This window comes from Delphinus delphis, chromosome 7 (assembly GCF_949987515.2).
Source record: "Delphinus delphis chromosome 7, mDelDel1.2, whole genome shotgun sequence".
NCBI lineage: Eukaryota > Metazoa > Chordata > Mammalia > Artiodactyla > Delphinidae > Delphinus > Delphinus delphis.
Genome location: NC_082689.1, coordinates 24006931 through 24027826, shown reverse-complemented (window position 1 = coordinate 24027826; position 20896 = coordinate 24006931). Strand labels below are relative to the sequence as shown.

At 36.3% G+C, this 20896-nt stretch overlaps 1 protein-coding gene across 1 annotated transcript in view; it reads right to left on the bottom strand.

Annotated features, from left to right (window-relative positions):
• The window catches only part of IKZF2 (IKAROS family zinc finger 2), a 170480-nt gene that overhangs the window by 6229 nt on the left and 143355 nt on the right, over positions 1-20896 (bottom strand). The window contains exons 6-7 of the mRNA XM_060016163.1: positions 8720-8857; positions 500-643 (exon numbers count right to left, since the gene is read on the bottom strand). Of these exons, the coding sequence (XP_059872146.1) occupies positions 500-643; positions 8720-8857 (282 nt within the window). The remainder of the gene's footprint in view (positions 1-499; positions 644-8719; positions 8858-20896) is intronic.

Sequence of the window (20896 nt, the reverse complement as noted above, 5' to 3'; positions counted from 1 at the left end):
ATATGAAACATCTTGAATGTAGGCGGCTGCATTATATATTTTAGTGCAGAATTAAAAAAAAAGATTTCTTCATTCTAGATTAAATACTAAAAGCATTAACATTGTGTAAAGAAAACAGCTTAAAAACCTGGCGCTAATGCAAATTTAAAAAGATTACAAAACTGGCTAGTAGGCTACATCATTTCCCTTAAGTATTGTTATTTGTTATTTCACTTTATATAATATTTCATTTTGAGAAAGTAATTGATTACTATCACTCTTTCCTTCATTTCTCTTTCTTAGGCCCATATGCCTAAGGGTGTGTAGTGTGTGTGTGTGTGTGTGTGTGTGTGTGTGTGTGTGTATAAATGCGGTACACACGGAGTGGCATAATGGAGTAAAGAGATGGGCATTTACTTCATGAACTGAAATACACCAATATATATTTCTAGCACATGGGGACATGCCTTTGCTCATTAAAATCAATTTTTACAGAAATAAAACCCTTTGTAATGCTTACCCACAAACTTTTGTGGAGTGGAGCTTTTACGTTTTCCCATATTCCCTGTGAGCTTCTCTATGACAGCAGGTCTCTCAAAAGGCACCAGAGAAATATTGTTGTCCATAATAGGCTCTTGTTCCTTACAATCTTCCATAGGAGGTACTATATAAAACCATACAAAAAATGTAATCTGATAATTTCTTCAACATTTAAAAAGATACAAAGCTGGACTTGCCATCTCAATATGTGTTATACAAACATAAGCTAGTATGCTTGAATAAAAGTTAAGTAGAAAGAATAACCTCTAGTGTTAAAGTATACTTTTAACACTAGTGTGTGTATACTCACACACACACACACACAGAGGATTTGTTTTTATCCGAGTCTCTCTCAGATCAATGACATAAACTGTTGCCACTATTGGTGGCCAACATGTTCTTCTTGTGTCTCATCTTAGTCCTCTGAAAGTGTTTTTAGCATTGATTAAAATCAATACTACTTTAAGACTGCACTGTTCTCAAGGCTTCTGGAGTTTATTTTTCTAAAACAATTTAAGTAAGTCAATTTGTTTTGGAGGAAACCTTACACAGACACACAGAAGAGCAGTATAATATTTAATCAGTTTTTTTTCACCCATGTATTTTCCTGTAACAGATTTTCTACTTGATGAGCTGAGTGAGCTGTGAGCCCTATTGGCAGTAGCTACATACCTGCACAAAGCAGTCTTCATGAAGGAGATCCAGTTCTAAACATGTCCATGCACAGTAAACGGTGACAGCTTTATGATTGTAATTTATTTTAAAAAGAGCTCTTCAGCAGGACAACATAATCCATTTCTAAACTGGCATATTTGCTTACTAAACTACTGCTCTAATTCATTTGACATAAACTCTCCAGTCTAAGTTGCTGTGGGCTAATATATTAATTCATAGATATTGACATTACATATTGACATTTATGGTGTAGACACAGAACTTATAAAAGTTGTTTTTGAATAAAAATACTGTCAAAGGACATTTAAGTAAAGATAGAGGAATATCAGAGACAGACCAGATCAGTTGATTAAAACCAATATTCACAGGAAGGACCATAACTTATTATTTCTTGATTACTGTTGCTTTCTCCAATTGTACTTGTGTCAGCACTGTTTGGAAATCTAAAGGTTTCATATCTTAGGATATCTTTACTTGTTCATCATGCACTGTAAAATGATTTATTCTGCTCCTTTCTTTTGTAAAGGGATAGCCCCACTGTGTGAAACACAATGTATTATCCTTTATAAGGGCAGACACTAAGAGTGAGAAAGCAAGAGATGAAAGTTAAGAAAATCCAGTGCACAATTCAGGTGACCTATTTAATAACCAATACAGGTTGCTGATTTTGAAGAAACGAAAAACGGCATCAGAAAATGTTTTTGTAATTCAAGCATGTTTAAAGACATCGATATTCAACCTAAGTTTTGGGTTAACCTAGTATAGCCAGGTGGATGGGCCAGAAAAATTCAATCTTCAATCTCTATTTTAATGGCAAGGGATTCTGTAATTACTGGATGTTAATTTGGGAAAAAATTCCAAGAGGAGACTTAGAAACAAAGAAACACATAAGTCACTTTCTATACAGGTATAATTCATGATATACAACTGCAAAAAGATGTCCCCAGATATTACACACAACATCATGTCCTCTCTTAGCAACAAGTAAAATAAGAAAAAAAAAAAACTTAAAAAGAAAAGCAAAGAAAGAATGACCACAGAATTCAAATAAGGGGGGCCAGGAGGATGGAATGGCAGTGGTGATGTGGAGGGGGGCCATGCAATTAGATGCAGATTATTGTCAAAATTTTAACTTTTGTTTTAGGTGTTGAATTCACGGGCACTTACTACATTATTAAAAAATAACTATATAACTGAAAAACTGGCCATGAATGGACCAAAGATGAAAATATGTCATGAGCCAAGATCCGAAACGAAAGAAGGAAAGAGAAAAAAGTTTGTTGTTGTCAATCTTGCTAAAAAACAGCAAAACTGGTTAACAGGGTTTGCCCCCAAATTGAATATACTAATTAGTTTTGAAATGAATAGTCTAAAACTTGGCAGTTTTGCTCTAAGTCTCACCTTGAATTTTCATATTTGCACACATTTAACACTCAAAACGAAACCTGGGTGTGGGAACTGTCCCACACCACCTCCACCTCAATTCAAGTGATTTGTCCCAAGTTCAATGAAGCTCATATGAACTGAAAACAATGACTTTGGCAGAGCTCTGATCTAACTTCTACTTCACAACCAACAGTCCTTTACATATCAAACATTAGTCTTGTTTCTACCATATCAGCAATCATAATAACAACAACAGACTCACCCTATGTGCTAAGTACTGTTTGAAGGCTTTCCATCTGATAATTTATTTAAGCTTTCAACAACCCACTGAGATAGGTACAATTACCATCTCTTTTATACAGATGGGGAAACAAAGACCCAAAGATGTAATTTTCTCAGCGTGCTTTTTTAAAAATTGAAGCATAGTTGATTTACAATGCGTTTTTTTTTTCAATTTTTTTTTACTGAAGTATTTTCTCAGTGTTTATATCTAGTTAACAGGGAATATACGAGTAGAACCCAGGTGGTGTGACTCCAGAGCCTGGGCTCTTAGCCACTATTTGAGTGTTGACTTTGTATAAACAAGTTTGAAATATTTTTAAGGTCTCCACTGAGAAAAGATCTGACACATTTTATATATTACATAACTAATCTAAATTATTTGCTTTCATGTGTCTGGGTGCAACTCATCAAAGTGCTTCTAGATATACATTGCTTGAAACACAAAACAAGTTGTCTAGTTAACTCAATAATGCATTAATCGCATTGTGAGACATTCAACTAGGCTAAGAAAATACCAATATGCAAACTCCACTTCTTAGAACAAACTTCATAACCAAATATCTTCCTTATTTTTGAAGTTATAACCATGATAAAAATATTTATCCTTGCATTATTTCATTATCTCACCACACTGATTAATCATAAAGATAGAACCATACAAGTGTTCCCAACATAGCTATTTTGCCAAACAATCCACTCAAATTTCAAATTCCAAGAAGACACAGTCTGAGGGACCTAGATTAGGTCACATGTCCACCCCCCACCAGAAGAGGGCAGGGCACCTAGACTGACAGTCCTGCCATGGCTTCAGCCGATTAGAGAGGACAGCTCTCTAAAGGAAAAGAGAAGTTTTGTTAACTGTAGGAGGATGAGGGCATGTATGACATGTATGACAGGCAAACAAAACAGATGTCTTCTATTTTGTCACAAATTTTCTCCATGTTGTAGAACATAAAAGAAGCTTTTATCTAAATTATATTCTTGACAACATTGGGCAGTGCCCACACTTGAAATCACTCTTTCCATTTTCCCATCCTCTGGTCTTACTCAGCTTCATTCCTCTTTTCTTCCCCTTCCTAATGTGTTCTTGGTCTTCTAGATGTCTTACTCTATGCTCTATATAAGGTTGTACCCATATAACCTTATAAAATCTCTTACTTTAGACTACTACCTATATAGTGATGGCTCCCACATCTTTATTGCCTACTGAGACTTCTCTCAAGAGCTTGAGATCTATATATTCAACTTCCTTCTAGATAGTTTCACTTGGCTGTCTCTCACAGGTGCCTAAAAGATAATGTGTTCAAAAACTGAAATCTCTATTTCCCTCCCCAAGCTTTCTCTTCTTTTCCTAATTTCCCTCTCAGTGAATGACACTACCATCTACCTGGTCATCCATGCTAGACATGTTGGGCAAATCCTAGATTTCTTCCCTTTCACCCAGTCTTCTACCCCTCCTCCCTATCACCTCTCCTTATATATACACATAGAGGTACTATGTGTCTTAGATTCTACATCTATAGTTGCTCTCAAATAACTTCTGCATATTGCCGGCTACTAAGTCCAACTCAACCAATCAGGAGACTGTTGCAATGGACTACTTGGCCCTATCTTGACTCTTCTGATCTATCTCCCACATTTCTAGCAATAAAATGTAAATGTAATAATACTTTTTAGGGTGAAGTACAAAATTCTTTGCTTAGCACAACAGGTCTTTGATGCCCTGTTCATTGCCTCTCTTTCAGGTCTTATCACCTTCCAATTTCTCTCGCCTTTACCAACTGGGCTCTAGTTATACATAAGTACTGGTAGGTCCTTAACCCACCATGCTCTTTTAGACTTCTATTTCTTCACACATGCTGTTGTTCTCTCCACATGAAACACCCTTTTCCATTTATTCAGCTGGCTATTCTGCCTTTCAAAACCCCACTCAAAATTTTCCCTAGAAATTCCTCTTGGACACCCACTGTGATTTAGATATCTGTCCTCTGTGCTTATCATCTGATGCTTATCACTCAGTGCTGTAACTGTTGGTTTACTGGTCTATTTCTTCCAATAGCTGGTAAATGACCTTAGGTAGGGACTGAATTTTATTTGACTCTGTGTCTTTAGTACCCTTTACGATGTGAGACAAATGTAATAGTCAATGGATGTTCACTAAACATCTTAATGAAGGAAATGTTGTCACCCATTGGAAATAGGTTGAACAAGCTTACTAGGAAGTTTATAGGTTCCCAATTGTCTCCATCCTTGCAATAAAGAAATTCCCTTTACCAAATAATTCAAAACATAAACATAAGAATATATATTCTTGCTTTAAAGTTGGCTGTCTTTCTGGGTCACACTTTCATTTTTGTCTTCAGGCAAGGAGGAAAAGCTAATTACATACTTTGCTTTTTAAAGCTTTTACTTGAAGCTGAGAAGACTTGAAAAATGAGCATAAAATAACTTTCAAATAAGATAATCTGCCATAAAACCCAATTCATCATTATTTTTATTTCCAAAACTACAAGTCATCAATTTCCTCCTTTTCCTTCAAACTTGAGGACTTTCGATTCTAACTTGTAAATATGTCTTCAGTGTTTCATCCTTTTCTCCTGCTGCTTCTCTTCATCTTTTCCTTGGCATTCTCAGGCCTAGTCTCTCCTCACACTCCAGTCAGGCATCTATCCTTTATTCTACATTGGTGACACTGTTCTTTAGAAGACAGGAATTTGATTACCCCAATGAAATTCAAACACTGGATTAGCATGTAAAGCTCTATCGTTGCATCACAGCCTACTGTTTTAGTCTCATTTCCTACCACCCCTTTAACTCCCAACTATGTTCTACGTCTAGAAACTTGTTAATGTTCTTTTATACCTCCAAGTCTTAGCCTATGGAAACTTCTCTCCCTGGAATGTGTTTCTGTGAATCTATCAGATCTATGCAATTTTTCTCATCCTCGTGTATGGATCAAACACTTCATTTAAGAAGCTTTTCCAAAAACAAACAAAAAAACCCAAACAAACAAAAAAAGAAGCTTTTCCTTGACTTCTCCAATCAGTTAGGTCACTTCTGCATCTGTGCTTCTGGGGAAGTGTATATGCCTTTATTAGAGCGTTTGCTTCATTTTATTGATCTTTTATGTATTTCCTACCAGACTACAAATATAAGAACAAAATTGTATCCATTTATCTTTATATTCCCAGAACATTCCTTAGAGCTTGGCACATAGCAAGCCCTCGATATATGTTTCCTGAATGAAGTGAAAGAAAGTCTCTTTGACTTCAGATGCTTCCTCACTAGAAGGAGCCAACGTGGGAACATGTTTTGGGAAGGAAAGGTCTAGGAAATATAACAGTGTCAGATATGAAAAAGAAAGAATAGTAATTAATTTCAAAGAGCTAATGGGTGACCACAATAATGGCAACCCCCCTACCTACTCTGAAAGAAAAGACAGAATAACAGATACGATGTAACAGGATACTAAGAGAGGGAAGGTGTAAATATGAATTTCACTGTGGCTCTGTCAAAAACGAGTCACATGCCAAGCCATGTATGTGAGACAAGGTTAATGATGAACTGTAGTAGCATTTTATCCATATTGTCTCTCTTATGGCATTTATCGACTCCTACCTCATAGGGTCAATTCTCTATTAAGCATGTTAACAAAAGTAAGCAGAGATTAAGGATAATCTCAATTTATTATTAACACCACACCTAGAAAAAGTACAGCATGAAATAGTAGTAATATAAACTTATGTGGTTAAAACTCCATCCATTATTGAAGAACAAATATTTGGGTCTATAAATGATACCAAAACCTACCTGCCCCCTCCCGTGCATGCACACACTCCATCTTGGCTTTGTCCCCTGCTCTACCCAGTACCTGAGTGTCTTTCCCACTTTCCTCACTTCCAGTTTCAGAGCCATCTGTAAAGACCTTCGCCTGTCAATGGCTAAGCGATCTGAGGAATGGGGGTTGATGCTGAGGCTGTAGTTGTTTAGAAGTCTTTTTACCCCAAAATACACCTGTTGAAACTTTTTGGCACCACTTATTCTACAGCTGATTAATCTCTCAACAGATAGTTACATGTTGACTATAATTATTTATGTATGCCTTACCTCACTATAACAACATAAGGTCTTTTAGGAGAGATTCTATTTTTCGTATTCACATGTGTTTGCAACACAGTTTCATAAATAACTGTGAATGGAAAAATTAGTTAATAAAACTAATAATCCAGTCAAATGTCAAAATTGCAATGAGAGAATATTATACAGAAAAACTAGTAGTAGTGCCATACGGTGTCTTTGGAAAATTCTGGCATGCCCCATGCCTCCATCAGCTACCCTGCCTCAAGCCACCTCTAAAAGCAGCAATTTGAACAGAAACAATGTGCTCAGTAAGTAAATGAAACCTCAAATGCCTAAGTTAACACTGGTAAGTAACATAACTTTATAGGGGATGCAATATTTATTATTTCTTAATATTTAATGCCCTGAAATAGTAAAAAGAACTTTTTTTTTTTTTTGGTACATCCAATCACTTTTAATTCAAACCAAGCCTATGAGTGACAAACTCAGACATCACATATCTGGACCAGAGTTGTTGGACTCCTAGGTCCACCATTTTAACCTCGATGCTCTGGATCCTATACTACTGTCATAGGCCCCAGCAATGCAAGCTTGCAGTACCAAATTTACAAAGACTTAAAACATGGACAGGGTTTTTAAAATGTTAGTTGATAATAATAATATAAAAACAAATAGACTCAACTCACAACAATGATAGAATTAAATCTGATTCTTTAGATTATATAACCTATCCTCAATACAAAGAAATGCTTCAATTATTCAGGATAACAAAATAAAAGATTCCCAGTTCAACAACAAGTAATCATTAGCTGTCCAATAAACATAGTTCCACAGTACATACTATATAAAACAAACAAAAACCTCACAGATAATTCTTGAGCTGCCTATAAATACAAAACGAATATTTATATTTTAAAAGTGACTACAGGATTTCCCAACTGTACTATTTAATACTGGGCAAATCTTTTTTAAATGAAAGATATAAATGTATCAGTAAGTTAACATTTCTGTATATATTTGTATGAATAATAAAATCAATCAGTGTAAAAATATAGTAGGACCAAAGAGATGCCCCAAATCTAAAGAATTAAAATTCATAACTCTCCTTAAAAAGGATGATTTACTAACATTAACTTTTTAGTTATAGATAATTACTAATTGATAAACCTTAGGGACTGCTTTCCTACCCGCTATTGTAGGAGATCAGGATGTTTTGTTTGGGTTTTTATTTTTGTGGAGGGAAGTGGCACCTAATTTTGGTCTAGATTGTTCCCCATACTTGGAGAAAGCTAAATCAGTAACTTCCAAGATAAATCACAAGACAGATTGGAGACATTTTCAATTATATCACTGATCACTTACCTAAGAGAAGTGAAAATACACAAATGAACGATTACTTCTTTTAGAAAAACCTATAGACTTATGCGAAGCCATCTCAAACTCTTTGGTGCATCCAATGTAAAAGAAGAGTAAAGAGTACCTTACTTTGGTGTATTCAAGGCCAGGTGCCATTATGATGGCAATTCAAACAAATGCTATCAGGAATAATTTGGGTGTATCACAAAAACTCAATATAGCTTGTTTGCAAAGTGTCCCAAAGCTCAACTCATTTAAAGTACTTAAGATAATCCCATACAAAGTGAGTGTGACCTGAAATTGCTCTAAAATAGACTATAATGTTACCTTCATGCTGAAGGGTAGAGAGAACTATTTAACCCATAACAAATGACAAAAACAGTAGGGGAGAATGAAAATGGTGAATGCCATTGCTACCCACCATGGTGACTCATGACCTGCCCGGCAGCCTCCATGCTGACATTCTGGAGATAGTTGTGGCAGCGTTCCTTGTGCTCCTCCAGTGAACTGCGCTGCTTGTAGCTTCGTCCACAGTAGTTGCACTTGTGAGGTTTACCCACTGTGAAGAGAACTCAAGGTTAGTGTGCTGTCAAGTCTCATCCAAAGCAGAATTACCAGCTAACTTTTGATAGTCTGGAGGAAGCATTTATATGCTTTTCAGACTTAAATCTCTTCCTCCACCACACTCCAGTTGAGACAATTAAAGATAATAAACTTCTACCAAGATTAAAAGACAGCAAGAAAAGGCAGATCGTACCTTTGGTGATAGGGGAAATAATGAATCAAATCATGCTCTGACTGTACCCTAGATCATGAGAGGCTGATGATTGATCTTCAAATTATCTGACTCTTAACACTAACATTTACTCTTACACAGTTCTCTCAGCTCTGACTCATTCAAAAGACAAATCAGGAGTGTCCTAGATACATGATGAGAATTATTTTTATTTATTGGGAGGGGGCTAAGAATAGAGAATTTTACTGAAGGAAACTAAAATCCAACAACTTGAAATGTCATTGTCTAATGAAAAGATTATTCATGGGTACCAAGAAGACTAGAAAGAATTCAGGTGATGAGAAAAAGCACAGATAAAGGCAGAGAGTTTCTCTTTTCTTTCCACCTTGGTAAGAACTATTCACACATGCAAAACTTTGCGGCAGATCAGCCTATTCTCCTACATCAGTCAGCACTGTTCTTATATTACCAAGAATTATTAACCTACTAGGTGCTTTGAGTCAGGATTATTAACAATAATCACCAAAGCCCTAACATATTTAGTTATACAACGATAGTGATACTTAATTACATATTTCACATTCAGGAAATGAATTATTTTCTAATAGCCACATCTCATTATACCTGGTAAAATACTTCAATGCTCACATTAAAAAAAAAACTTTAAAAAATTAAAAGAAAAAAAACACATTTAGGGAAAGAGGTGTGTTTTAATGTAAGACTATTCATAAGGGTATCACAGAGCACTTTGATTCTTGGTGTTGAACGGATACAGAAAACCATAAAGCATCAGGTGGTCTGTTGCCAAAGCCCTCAGTTAAGCACATTGTGAATCAGGTCAGCTGCTCTCATTTGACTCCCTTAGGAATCATTTTGTTTTGCCTAGAGGACAAATAGACAACTCTTTTTCATGGTCAAAGATAGCATCCTCAACTCCAGGTCCCTTACAAACCCATGCTAGGATAATGGTCATAAATGAAATTGAAATACTTTAACAAGACAAGGTATTCACACCTGCATAAAGATTTCACTACATCGATTAAAAAACCCAAACAAACCTTTAGATTGTATTTGAGGTGCATATAAATTCAAATCAGTTATTTGACAATCGCAATTTTTTTGTAAACCGTCTTAAAAAACAAAAGCTATCTAAGGCAGGATCAGTCATTTCTAAAAATACGAGGCAAAGTAACTTCTATTTTTCAGAACCAAGAATTTCTGGGAAGTAAAAACTAGGTAGCTTTTTATATTGTGAAGACTCTTACAGCATTGTGTGAGAGCATAAAAAATACAAGAAAATATTCTTTTAGTCAAAAATATTAATGTAAATAGTATAAATATATTTATATGTAATTGCATTCCAAGATATGGGGCTACATATGACAAAAAGCCTTTTATGAATTTTCTCTCAACAAGTCTATTAAGCAGCTAATACTTGTTAAGCATATACATTGTAGTTAACAGCCCACTATAAACTAGTTCCATCATCTCTGTCTTCCCCTTCTTAAGTCCTGTTGCACTGTGTCCTGTGATACCTATGTTTTACTGTGAACATAATATCCTCCTATACTTCTTCCCCTTATTTCTCTAAGCAATTGACACCTTTTTAACTTAATTAAAATATAGTTCTTGTCCACTTCCCTTGGCTCACAACGCTCTATAAACTCCCAAATCCCCAGGTAAGGAAGAAAAGACAGGATACTTTCTACTCCCCTCATTTTAGAATTCAACCCCATCTGCTTTACTTCAGCCTCTCCCATTTTGTCATCTATTTGTTTAAAACGTCACTCTTCCTCTCTTCATCCCATCCTTGTTCTCTGTGAGTATAACAGATATTGGAGTAAATTGCTCTAAAAGTATAACCTCAATTTCCCCAAATCTTCATCTGTATTCTATTCCAGGAATCCACATACTGGGTGACATGCTGGACTCTGACATCTCATAACTATTCTATGTCCAAGAAATTTGTTCTGGAAGTGTTCCACCTTACCCTTCTACATGTCTCATTTAATACATCTTTATTGAAAGCCTACTAGGTACCAACACTGGGACGAGGCTGGAATGTAAAGGGGAGAGCAAATTCTCATGGTGCCTATCCTCATGCAACCAACAGTCTGTTGAGGAAGACAGACATTTAACAAATATACAAGCAATACATTACAAATTGTAAATTCTACAGAGCTAAAGAATGGTAAGCTAGTATAACATGGGGACCCCAATTTAGTGTGAGAAGGTTGGACAGGAAGGTCTACCTGAGGTATGAACATTTAGGCTGATAACTGAAGAAAAAGTAGAAGTTCGTCAGATAATGGGGATGTGGGGGAGGGTGGAGGAGAGACAGTGTTTCCGGGAACTGCCGTCATCTCTTTCTATTTACTCTCAAGTTCTTAGCTCCTTCGAATTCTAGATCATGCCCTTGCTACTCTTTGGAAAATTATTTTCAAGCATCATCAACAGTCCCTTCCAAATCCAATGGCTCTACTACCCCTACAAGACCATTTCCTGTCAGTTCTTTGATATTTCTTTTTTTCTTCCTCCAGTTTTATTGAGATATAATTGACATAAGCACTGTATAAGTTTAAAGGGTACAGTAGAATGATTTGACTTACATACATCATGAAATGATTACCACAATAATTTTAATGGACATGTATTTTTCCTAAAAATCAAGGTCATGAAAATATTGTTTATATTTACTCCCTATATATGATGAGTTTAACTGTATAATAGGTATCAACTATATGAGTTAATATGTATAACATATGTATATATATTCACAGAAAAGGACCAGTCTTTTGCTACTTTTCTTTTTACAAATGTTATTATTTACACAGTCTCACTATCTGAAACACCTTCATTCTGCTACCCCTCCTCAAAGCTCCCTTAACTCCCCAGTGCCATCTTCTCCAGGCTCCGGGTCTCCATGATGTAGTACCTTCAACACAGGGACCTTCTATCGCCCTTCCCCTAATAAAGTTCTATATTGAGGGTTAAAAAAAAAAAATTAAAAAAAAGTCATCGATAGTCTCTGAAGTGCTAAATCCGGTAGACTTTAATCAGTCCAAAATGTTCCTAATTCCTTGCCCCTATCAAACTTTCAGGAGTCTTGAATCTCCTGTTTTAGCTTCTGGGATCAGATTCTGCATCCTCACTCCCTGACTTCTCAATCTTTTCCTACCTGGTAAATATATATGTACCTCCAGGTTTTGCTCTCAGTACAGTTGTCTCCCCCTTTTCCCTCTAGATTAAGCCCTCATTTCTATGAAATGTCCAAATCATGCCTGGAATAATTTCCCATGTTTGGAAGCTCCTATTTGTCACAAACATTTAAAAAGTGATCATGGTGAACCCAAGGACACAGTTTCCCCCCTCTGTGCTCTCACAGCGCTCTGTCCATATTCTGTTGATGCATTACTTATGATAATTGCATTGTAATTACCCATCTGATCTCTGTTTCCCTCGTCCTAAACAACGAGCTCTGTCATGAGGACAGAGGTCATGTTTTATTCAATTTGGAATTGATAGTGCTTACTGTAGTTATTAAACATAGGAGGTACTCAATATGTATTTGCTGAATGACTGTACTTCAACCTCATACTTCCAAATGCCTTTGGAGTATTGCGTTATGCATATTCCTCTGAAATCTAAAATCTAAAATTCAACATATCCAAAATTATCTTCCTCTACAAAACTACTTCTTTATTCTAACTGCTCTTTTGTGCGTTACCACTGTTTTAATAAACTAGACTCGTGATAAGGCAACCACTATTGTTGCCTCCTACCTCATTTCTCACATCCAAATAACTGCTCAAGTTTATCCCTCCTTCTCACTCCCAGAACCAATTTCCTAGTTCAAATGTTCATTACCATGAACCTGGGCAAGCTTAGTATACTTCAAACCAGGTGTTCTCTTCCCTTGTGTAATTTTTTTTTTTTTAACATCTTTATTGGAGTATAATTGCTTTACAATGGTGTGTTAGTTTCTGCTTTATAACAAAGTGAATCAGTTATACATATACATGTATTCTCACATCTCTTCCCTCTTGCGTCTCCCTCCCTCCCACCCTCCCTATCCCACCCCTCGAGGTGGTCACAAAGCACCGAGCCGATATCCCTGTGCCATGCGGCTGCTTCCCACTAGCTATCTACCTTACGTTTGTTAGTGTATATATGTCCATGCCTCTCTCTCGCCCTGTCACAGCTCACCCTTCCCCCTCCCCATATCCTCAAGTCCGTTCTCCAGTAGGTCTGTGTCTTTTTTTTTTTTTTAACATCTTTATTGGGGTATAATTGCTTTACAATGGTGTGTTAGTTTCTGCTTTATAACAAAGTGAATCAATCATACATAAACATATGTTCCCATACGTCTTCCCTCTTGTGTCTCCCTCCCTCCCACCCTCCCTATCCCACCCCTCCAGGCTGTCACAAAGCACCGAGCCAATATCCCTGTGCCATGCAGCTGCTTCCCACTAGCTATCTACCTTACTACGTTTGTTAGTGTGTATATGCCCATGACTCTCTCTCGCCCTGTCACAGCTCACCCTTCCCCCTCCCCATAACCTCAAGTCCGTTCTCTAGGAGGTCTGCGTCTTTATTTCTGCCTTACCCCTAGGTTCTTCATGACATTTTTTTTTTTCTTGTGTAATTATTTTACTCCTCTCCTCAACAACCTTCAATGACTTTTCACTTCTACTGAACAAAGTCCAAATCCCTGTACTTGGCATTCAGCATCCTACACTGTCTGGTCCCAAGGGATACATCCCATCTTCTACCCCAGGATTCAGCCAGGATTACCTTCCGCTTTTACACTTCTGAGTCTTAGTTCTTTCTGGAATGGCTTCACACAATTTCTGCCCCTTGAAATTCTACACATCCTTCCAATCTCCCTAACCATGTTCCATCCAAAAGCGATCTTTCCTACTAAAGAACTGTAACTGTATTGGTCCTCACACTTAGGAAACTTGTAACATTCTGTCTCTTGAGTTATTTGTGATTACATCTGACCCATGAACAACTTGGGTTTGTACTGCATGGATCCACTTATAATGTGAATATTTTTCGACAAATACATACTACAGTACTGCATGATCTGCAGTTGGTTGAATCCACTAATGTGGAACCGTGGATGTGGAGGGCTGACTGTGAAGTTATATGTGGATTTTCCACTGCAAGGGAGGGGGTGTTGGTGCCCCTAACCCCTGTGTTGTTCAAGAATCAACTGTATGTATACATTCATTTTGATCTCCCATGTTAGATTATGAGCTTCTTGAGAGACTGAAATAATGTCTTATATATCTTTGTAACCTCCAAAGAGTTTAGCATGGTGATTTGTTCACAGCAAGAACTAATAAGTGGTGTTTTCATGAATGACATCATTTCCTAACTCTAAATATTTTCCTTTCACTGGTTTTCCCTGAATCTTTTACAAACTTTAAAAGCAATGCATCCATATAGAAAATTTTTTAATTCACTAAAAATTATTTATAATTATATCATTTAGAGATAAGTACCTTTAACATTTTTATCTCATGTATTTTTTCTATGCATGCAAAGATCTTTTTTGTTATGAAATTGGGTCATTTTATATGCTGTATTTTATAATCTGCTTATTTTACTGAACAATATATCTTGAAATTTCCCCATGATATAAAATAATAGTTTTGTTACTACTGTTAGGTAACAATTTTTTCCTGAATTCTAAAATTATGATATGCTGATTTAGTTTGCCTTAGCATTCTTAGTCCTTTTCTTATTTACTTTAATAATTATTTTTCTTTTTACCATAGTTACTATGCCCATACTTGAAAAAGAAAAAATCAAATAGCCCTAAAGGGCACTTAATGAAATAGTCTTCCCCTCACCCCGTGCGCATCTAAACATAATCTATTTCTCTGTCCTCTCTTTTTGGAATTTCTATTAGTTTGATGTTAGACCTTCCAGATGGAGTCTTGAAATTTTTTTCCCTCATATTAATTATCCTTTTACCCTGTTTACTTACAGAAAAATTCCTCACCTTTTTCTTTGAATCTTTCTGTGAAATATTTTCTGGTGAATATAAATTTCTCTGACCTCTTTCCTTTTTCTTAAAAATAGTATTCTGTTTTTTCATAGGTACAATAACATTTATCTGGGCATAATTTTTTCTTTTTAAAAAAGTTCTTTTTATATTGTCTTCTCTGGCTTTTTTTCTTTTTTACATTGGTGTCTGTATTGGAGGCTTTCCTTAAATGCCTGGTGCCTGAATATTTATTGTCCATTTATATTTAACAGTAAGGCACTAAAAAGCTAATTGGAAGTTCAGGAAACACAGGTGAGGTTTGTGAACTACTGGTGAACTACTGCAGAGTGACCAGGTAATGAAGCAGCCTTTTCATTGTCAGACCCCCAAATATAAATATATATGTCTTTTCTCTAGGACCTCTCAATTCCCTTAGAAAAGATACCTCCAATTTCCAGCCCTGGAGATATGGGGGGATATGAAGCTAGATATTAGTATTCCGGAAGTAAGGCAAGATACGGGGCCAGAAATCTAAATGTTCAACTGTAGTCTTTTATATACTGTCCCTGCTTTAAGTCCTTTGTTTTCCCCCTACTCTCTACTTTTCCTGGAGTCTCTAAGCTAGAACCTTTCCAATTCAGTATCGCCAGAGAATAAATGTTATTTTCCTGTAGTTGGTTGGCTGTAGTGAGAGTGGTTCTGTGGCCTGTTTTGTATTCAGATTTTGAAATCCTTTTATATTCAATCCAGAATTTCATCCCTACCATCAACAGTAATGTTTCTTCCAAGTCCAGAGACTTTTCAGGATTCTCTAAGGCCAAATGGCTTTGCTACTCATCCTTTATTCCCTTCTATAATCACTATAAGTTCCCGAGTCTTCTGTTTTGGGAAGTCTATTACCACCCCTCCCTCTATCTTCTTTCCATCTTCCTCTTGCTGCTATTCTGTCCTTTCCCATTGTCTTTGATCTTAATGCGTTTATACTTCTATAAACGTCTACTGTGATTTTAGTGTAGTTTTAAAGAGCAGAGACAGATGTAGCTTTTCATTTCATCATGTTTAGACAGCAACAGACAGCATCACTTTTAATGTTGGTATGCTATGGCTCTGGAAGGGTGTGCCATAACTCTGTATTTAGATAAACAGGAGCATGACATGTTAGTAAAGATTAGCCACCAAAAAAGGAATCACATATTTGTAAGACAAGGGGAATTTGTGGAAATGTAAAACTAAATATTTCCTCTATTCTACTCTAATCTGCTATGTATTTGTCTGTTATAATACAACATTCCTACCTATATTCAAATATGTTTTAGTGTAACCATTTGCAGTGGTTCTCAAAATATGAGCTGCATGCCTCCTATGTTAGAATTACCTGGAGTGCTCTTAAAATGCAGATTCTTGGGCACCATGCTAGGGCCTAGAATTTCTGAGGTACTCTGATCTCCCCATGTTTAACAAGCCTGCCAGGTAGTTGCTTATGTACTGAAGTTGAAAAACAATGGTCTATAGAAGCTCATAAATCATCATGTTCTCTAAGTCTGGTATTGAGTTAAAATTTCTTATCAAAGTGAAGAATACTTTTCTTAACTCCACCATAATGATCTTAGTTATATTATGGAAGGAGTTAAAATTAATTTTCTTTTACAAGAAATGTTGGGACGAAAATCTGAAAAGCCTATGGGTGAAGTATCATTTATTATTGGTAAAAAATTTTTTTAAATATTTATTTTGGTATGGGAGTTTACTCCTGTACGTTGATAACATCTTTTGAGGACAGTGATCCACTTTAAACTTTACATCAATTCTACTTCAAACTGACCTGTGTGTCTGGATTTTAAAATTCAAGTGGATCAGAGTCAGTTTGGGGCCATCCCGACTGGTTAGGAGAAACCCTAGAAGTTACCCCTTGCTCCTGGGAGACCCCAGTGGGGTCCAAATGCTGGGTGAGCCCAACATGTCCACAGTAGGTTCCCGAGGATACAGACCCAAGCATGGAGATAGTGTGTGAGATGCCACCCACAGCATCGCCATCTGGGAGAACAGGAGGGGAGAGAAGACTTTAACAATCTGCCATTACCCCAAAGAGGCCTCACTTAGCCGGAAGTTACCATTTTACCCTGGAATTGTGTGTTACAACTGGAGGAAAAGGAATAATGTTAATGGACCCATTTACTTCTCAATTCTACTGATAGTGCAAACTTGAGCCACACATTACTTGAATTATATGGTCAAGAAAGGAGCCGCATTTTCACGAAACGCATGGGTTCATGTTTATTTCATTAAAAATTTGGGCCGCACCAGAAAGACAAGATCCAGCCTCATCCACCAGAACACAGGCACTAGTCCCCTCCACCAGGAAGCCTACACAACCCACTGAACCAACCTTAGCCACGGGGGGCAGACATCAAAAACAACGGGAACTACGAACCTGCAGCCTACGAAAAGGAGACCCCAAACACAGTAAGTTAAGCAAAATGAGAAGACAGAAAAACACACGGCAGATGAAGGAACAAGGTAAAAACACACCAGACCAAACAAATGAAGAGGAAATAGGAAGTCTGCCTGAAAAAAACTTCAGAGTAATGATAGTAAAGATGATCCAAAATCTAGGAAATAGTATGGAGAAAATACAAGAAGCGTTTAACAAGGAACTAGAAGAACTAAAGAGCAAACAAACAATGATGAACACCACAATAAATGAAATTAAAAATTCTCCAGAAGGAATAAATGAGGCAGAAGAAAGGATAAGTGACCTGGAAGATAAAGTAGTGGAAATAACTACTGCAGAGCAGATAAAGAAAAAAGAATGAAAAGAATTGAGGACAGTCTCAGAGACCTCTGGGACAACATTAAACGCACCAACATTCAAATTATAGGGGTCCCAGAAACAGAGAAAAAGAAAGGGACTGAGAAAATATTTGAAGAGATTATAGTTGAAAACTTCCCTAATATGGGAAAGGAAATAGCAAATCAAGTCCAGGAAGTCCAGAGTTTCTCATACAGGATAAATCCAAGGAGAAACACACCAAGACACATATTAATCAAACTATCAAAAATTAAATACAAAAAAAAATACTAGAAGCAGCAAGAGTAAAAAAACAAATAACATGCAAGGGAGTCCCCATAAGGTTAACAGCTGATCATTCAGCAGAAACTCTGCAAGCCAGAAGGGAGTGGCAGGACATAGGTAAAGTGATGAAAGGGAAAAACCTACAAACAAGCTTACTCTACCCAGCAAGGATCTCATTCAGATTCAATGGAAAAATTAAAACCTTTACAGAGAAGCAAAAAGTAAGAGAATTCAGCACCATCAAACCAGCTTTACAACAAATGCTAAAGGAACTTCTCTAGGCAGGAAACACAAGAGAAAGAAAAGACCTACAGTAACAAACCCAAAGCAATTAAGAAAAAGGTAATAGAAACATACATATTGATAACAACCTTAAATGTAAAATGGATTAAATGCTCCCACCAAAAGATATAGACTGGCTGAGTGGATACAAAAACAAGACCTGTATATATGCTGTCTACAAGAGACCCACTTCAGACTTAGGGACACATACAGACTGAAAGTGAGGGAATGGAAAAAGATATTCCATGAAAATGGAAAGCAAAAGAAAGCTGGAGTAGCAATTCTCATATCAGACAAAATAGACTTTAAAATAAAGACTATTACAAGAGACAAAGAAGGACACTACATAATGATCAAGGGATAAATCCAAGAAGAAGATATAACAATTGTAAATATTTATGCACCCAACATAGGAGCACCTCAATACATAAGGCAAATGCTAATAGCCATAAAAGGGGAAATCAACAGTAACACAATCATAGTAGGGGACTTTAACACTCCACTTTCACCAATGGACAGATCATCCAAAATGAAAATAAATAAGGAAATACAAGCTTTAAATGACACATTAAACAAGATGGACTTAATTGATATTTATAGGACATTCCACGCAAAAACAGCAGAATATGCTTTCTTCTCAAGTGCTCATGGAACATACTCTAGGATAGATCATATCTTGGGTCACAAATCAAGCCTTGGTAAATTTAAGAAAATTGAAATCATATCAAGTATCTTTTCTGACCACAGTGCTATGAGACTAGATATCAATTACAGGAAAAAAATCTGTAAAAAATACAAACACATGGAGGCTAAATAATACACTACTTAATAACCAAGAGATCACTGAAAAAATCAAAGAGGAAATCAAAAAACACCAAGAAACAAATGACAATGAAAACACGATGACCCAAAACCTATGGTATGCTGCAAAAGCAGTTCTAAGAGGGAAGTTTATAGCACTACGATCCTACCTCAAGAAACAAGGAACATCTCAAATAAACAACCTAACCTTACAACTAAAGCAATTAGATAAAGAAGAACAAAAAAACCCCAAAGTTAGCAGAAGGAAAGAAATCATAAAGATTAGATCAGAAATAAATGAAAAAGAAATGAAGGAAATGATAGATCAATAAAACTATAAGCTGTTTTTTTGAGAAGATAAACAAAATTGATAAACCATTAGCCAGACTCATCAAGAAAAAAACGGGGGAAGACGCAAATCAATACAGTTAGAAATGAAAAAGGAGAAGTAACAACTGACACTGCAGAAATCCAAAGGATCATGAGAGGTTACTACAAGCAACTGTATGCCAATAAAATGGAAAACCTGGAAGAAATGGACACATTCTTAGAAAAGCCCAACCTTTCTAGACTGGACCAGGAGGAAATAGAAAATATACACAGACCAATCATAAGCACTGAAATTGAGACTGTGATCAAAAATCTTCCAACAAACAAAAGCCCAGGACCAGATGGATTCATAGGTGAATTCTAACATTTAGAGAAGAACTAACACCTATCATTCTCAAACTCTTGCAGAGTATAGCAGAGGGGGGGACACTCCCAAACTCATTCAATGAGGCCACCATCACCCTGATACCAAAACCAGACAAAGATGTCACAAAAAAAGAAAACTATAGAACAATATCACTGATGAACATACATGCAAAAATCCTCAACAAAATACTAGCAAACAGAATCCAACAGCACATTAAAGGATCATACACCATGATCAAGTGGGGTTTATCCCAGGAATTCAAGGATTCTTCAATATATGCAAATCAATCAATGTGATAAGCCATATTAAAAAATTGAAGGAGAAAAACCATATGACTATCTCAATAGATGCAGAAAAAGCTTTTGACAAAATTCAACACCCATTTATGATAAAACCCTCCAGAAAGTAGGCATAGAGGGAACTTACCTCAACATAATAAAGGACATATATGACCAATCCACAGCTAACATCGTTCTCAATGGTGAAAAACTGAAAACATTTCCTCTAAGATCAGGAACAAGACAAGGATGTCCCCTCTCACCACTATTATTCAACATAATTTTGGAAGTTTTAGCCACAGCAATCAGAGAAGAAAAAGAAATAAAAGGAATCCAAATCGGAAAAGAAGTAAAGCTGTCACTGTTTGCAGATGATATGATACTATACATAGAGAATCCTAAATATGCTACCAGAAAACTACTAGAGGTAATCAATGAATTTGGTGAAGTAGCAGGATAGAAAATTTATGCACAGAAATCTCTTGCATTCCTGCACACTAATGATGAAAAATCTGAAAGAGAAATTAAGGAAACATTCCCATTTTCCATTGCAACAAAAAGAATAAAATACCTCGGAATAAGCCTACCTAAGGAGACTAAAAGACCTGCATGCAGAAAACTATAAGACACTGATAAAAGAAATTAAAGATTATACAAACAGATGGAGAGATATACCATGTTCTTGCATTGGAAGAATCAACATTGCGAAAATGACTCTACTATACAAAGCAAT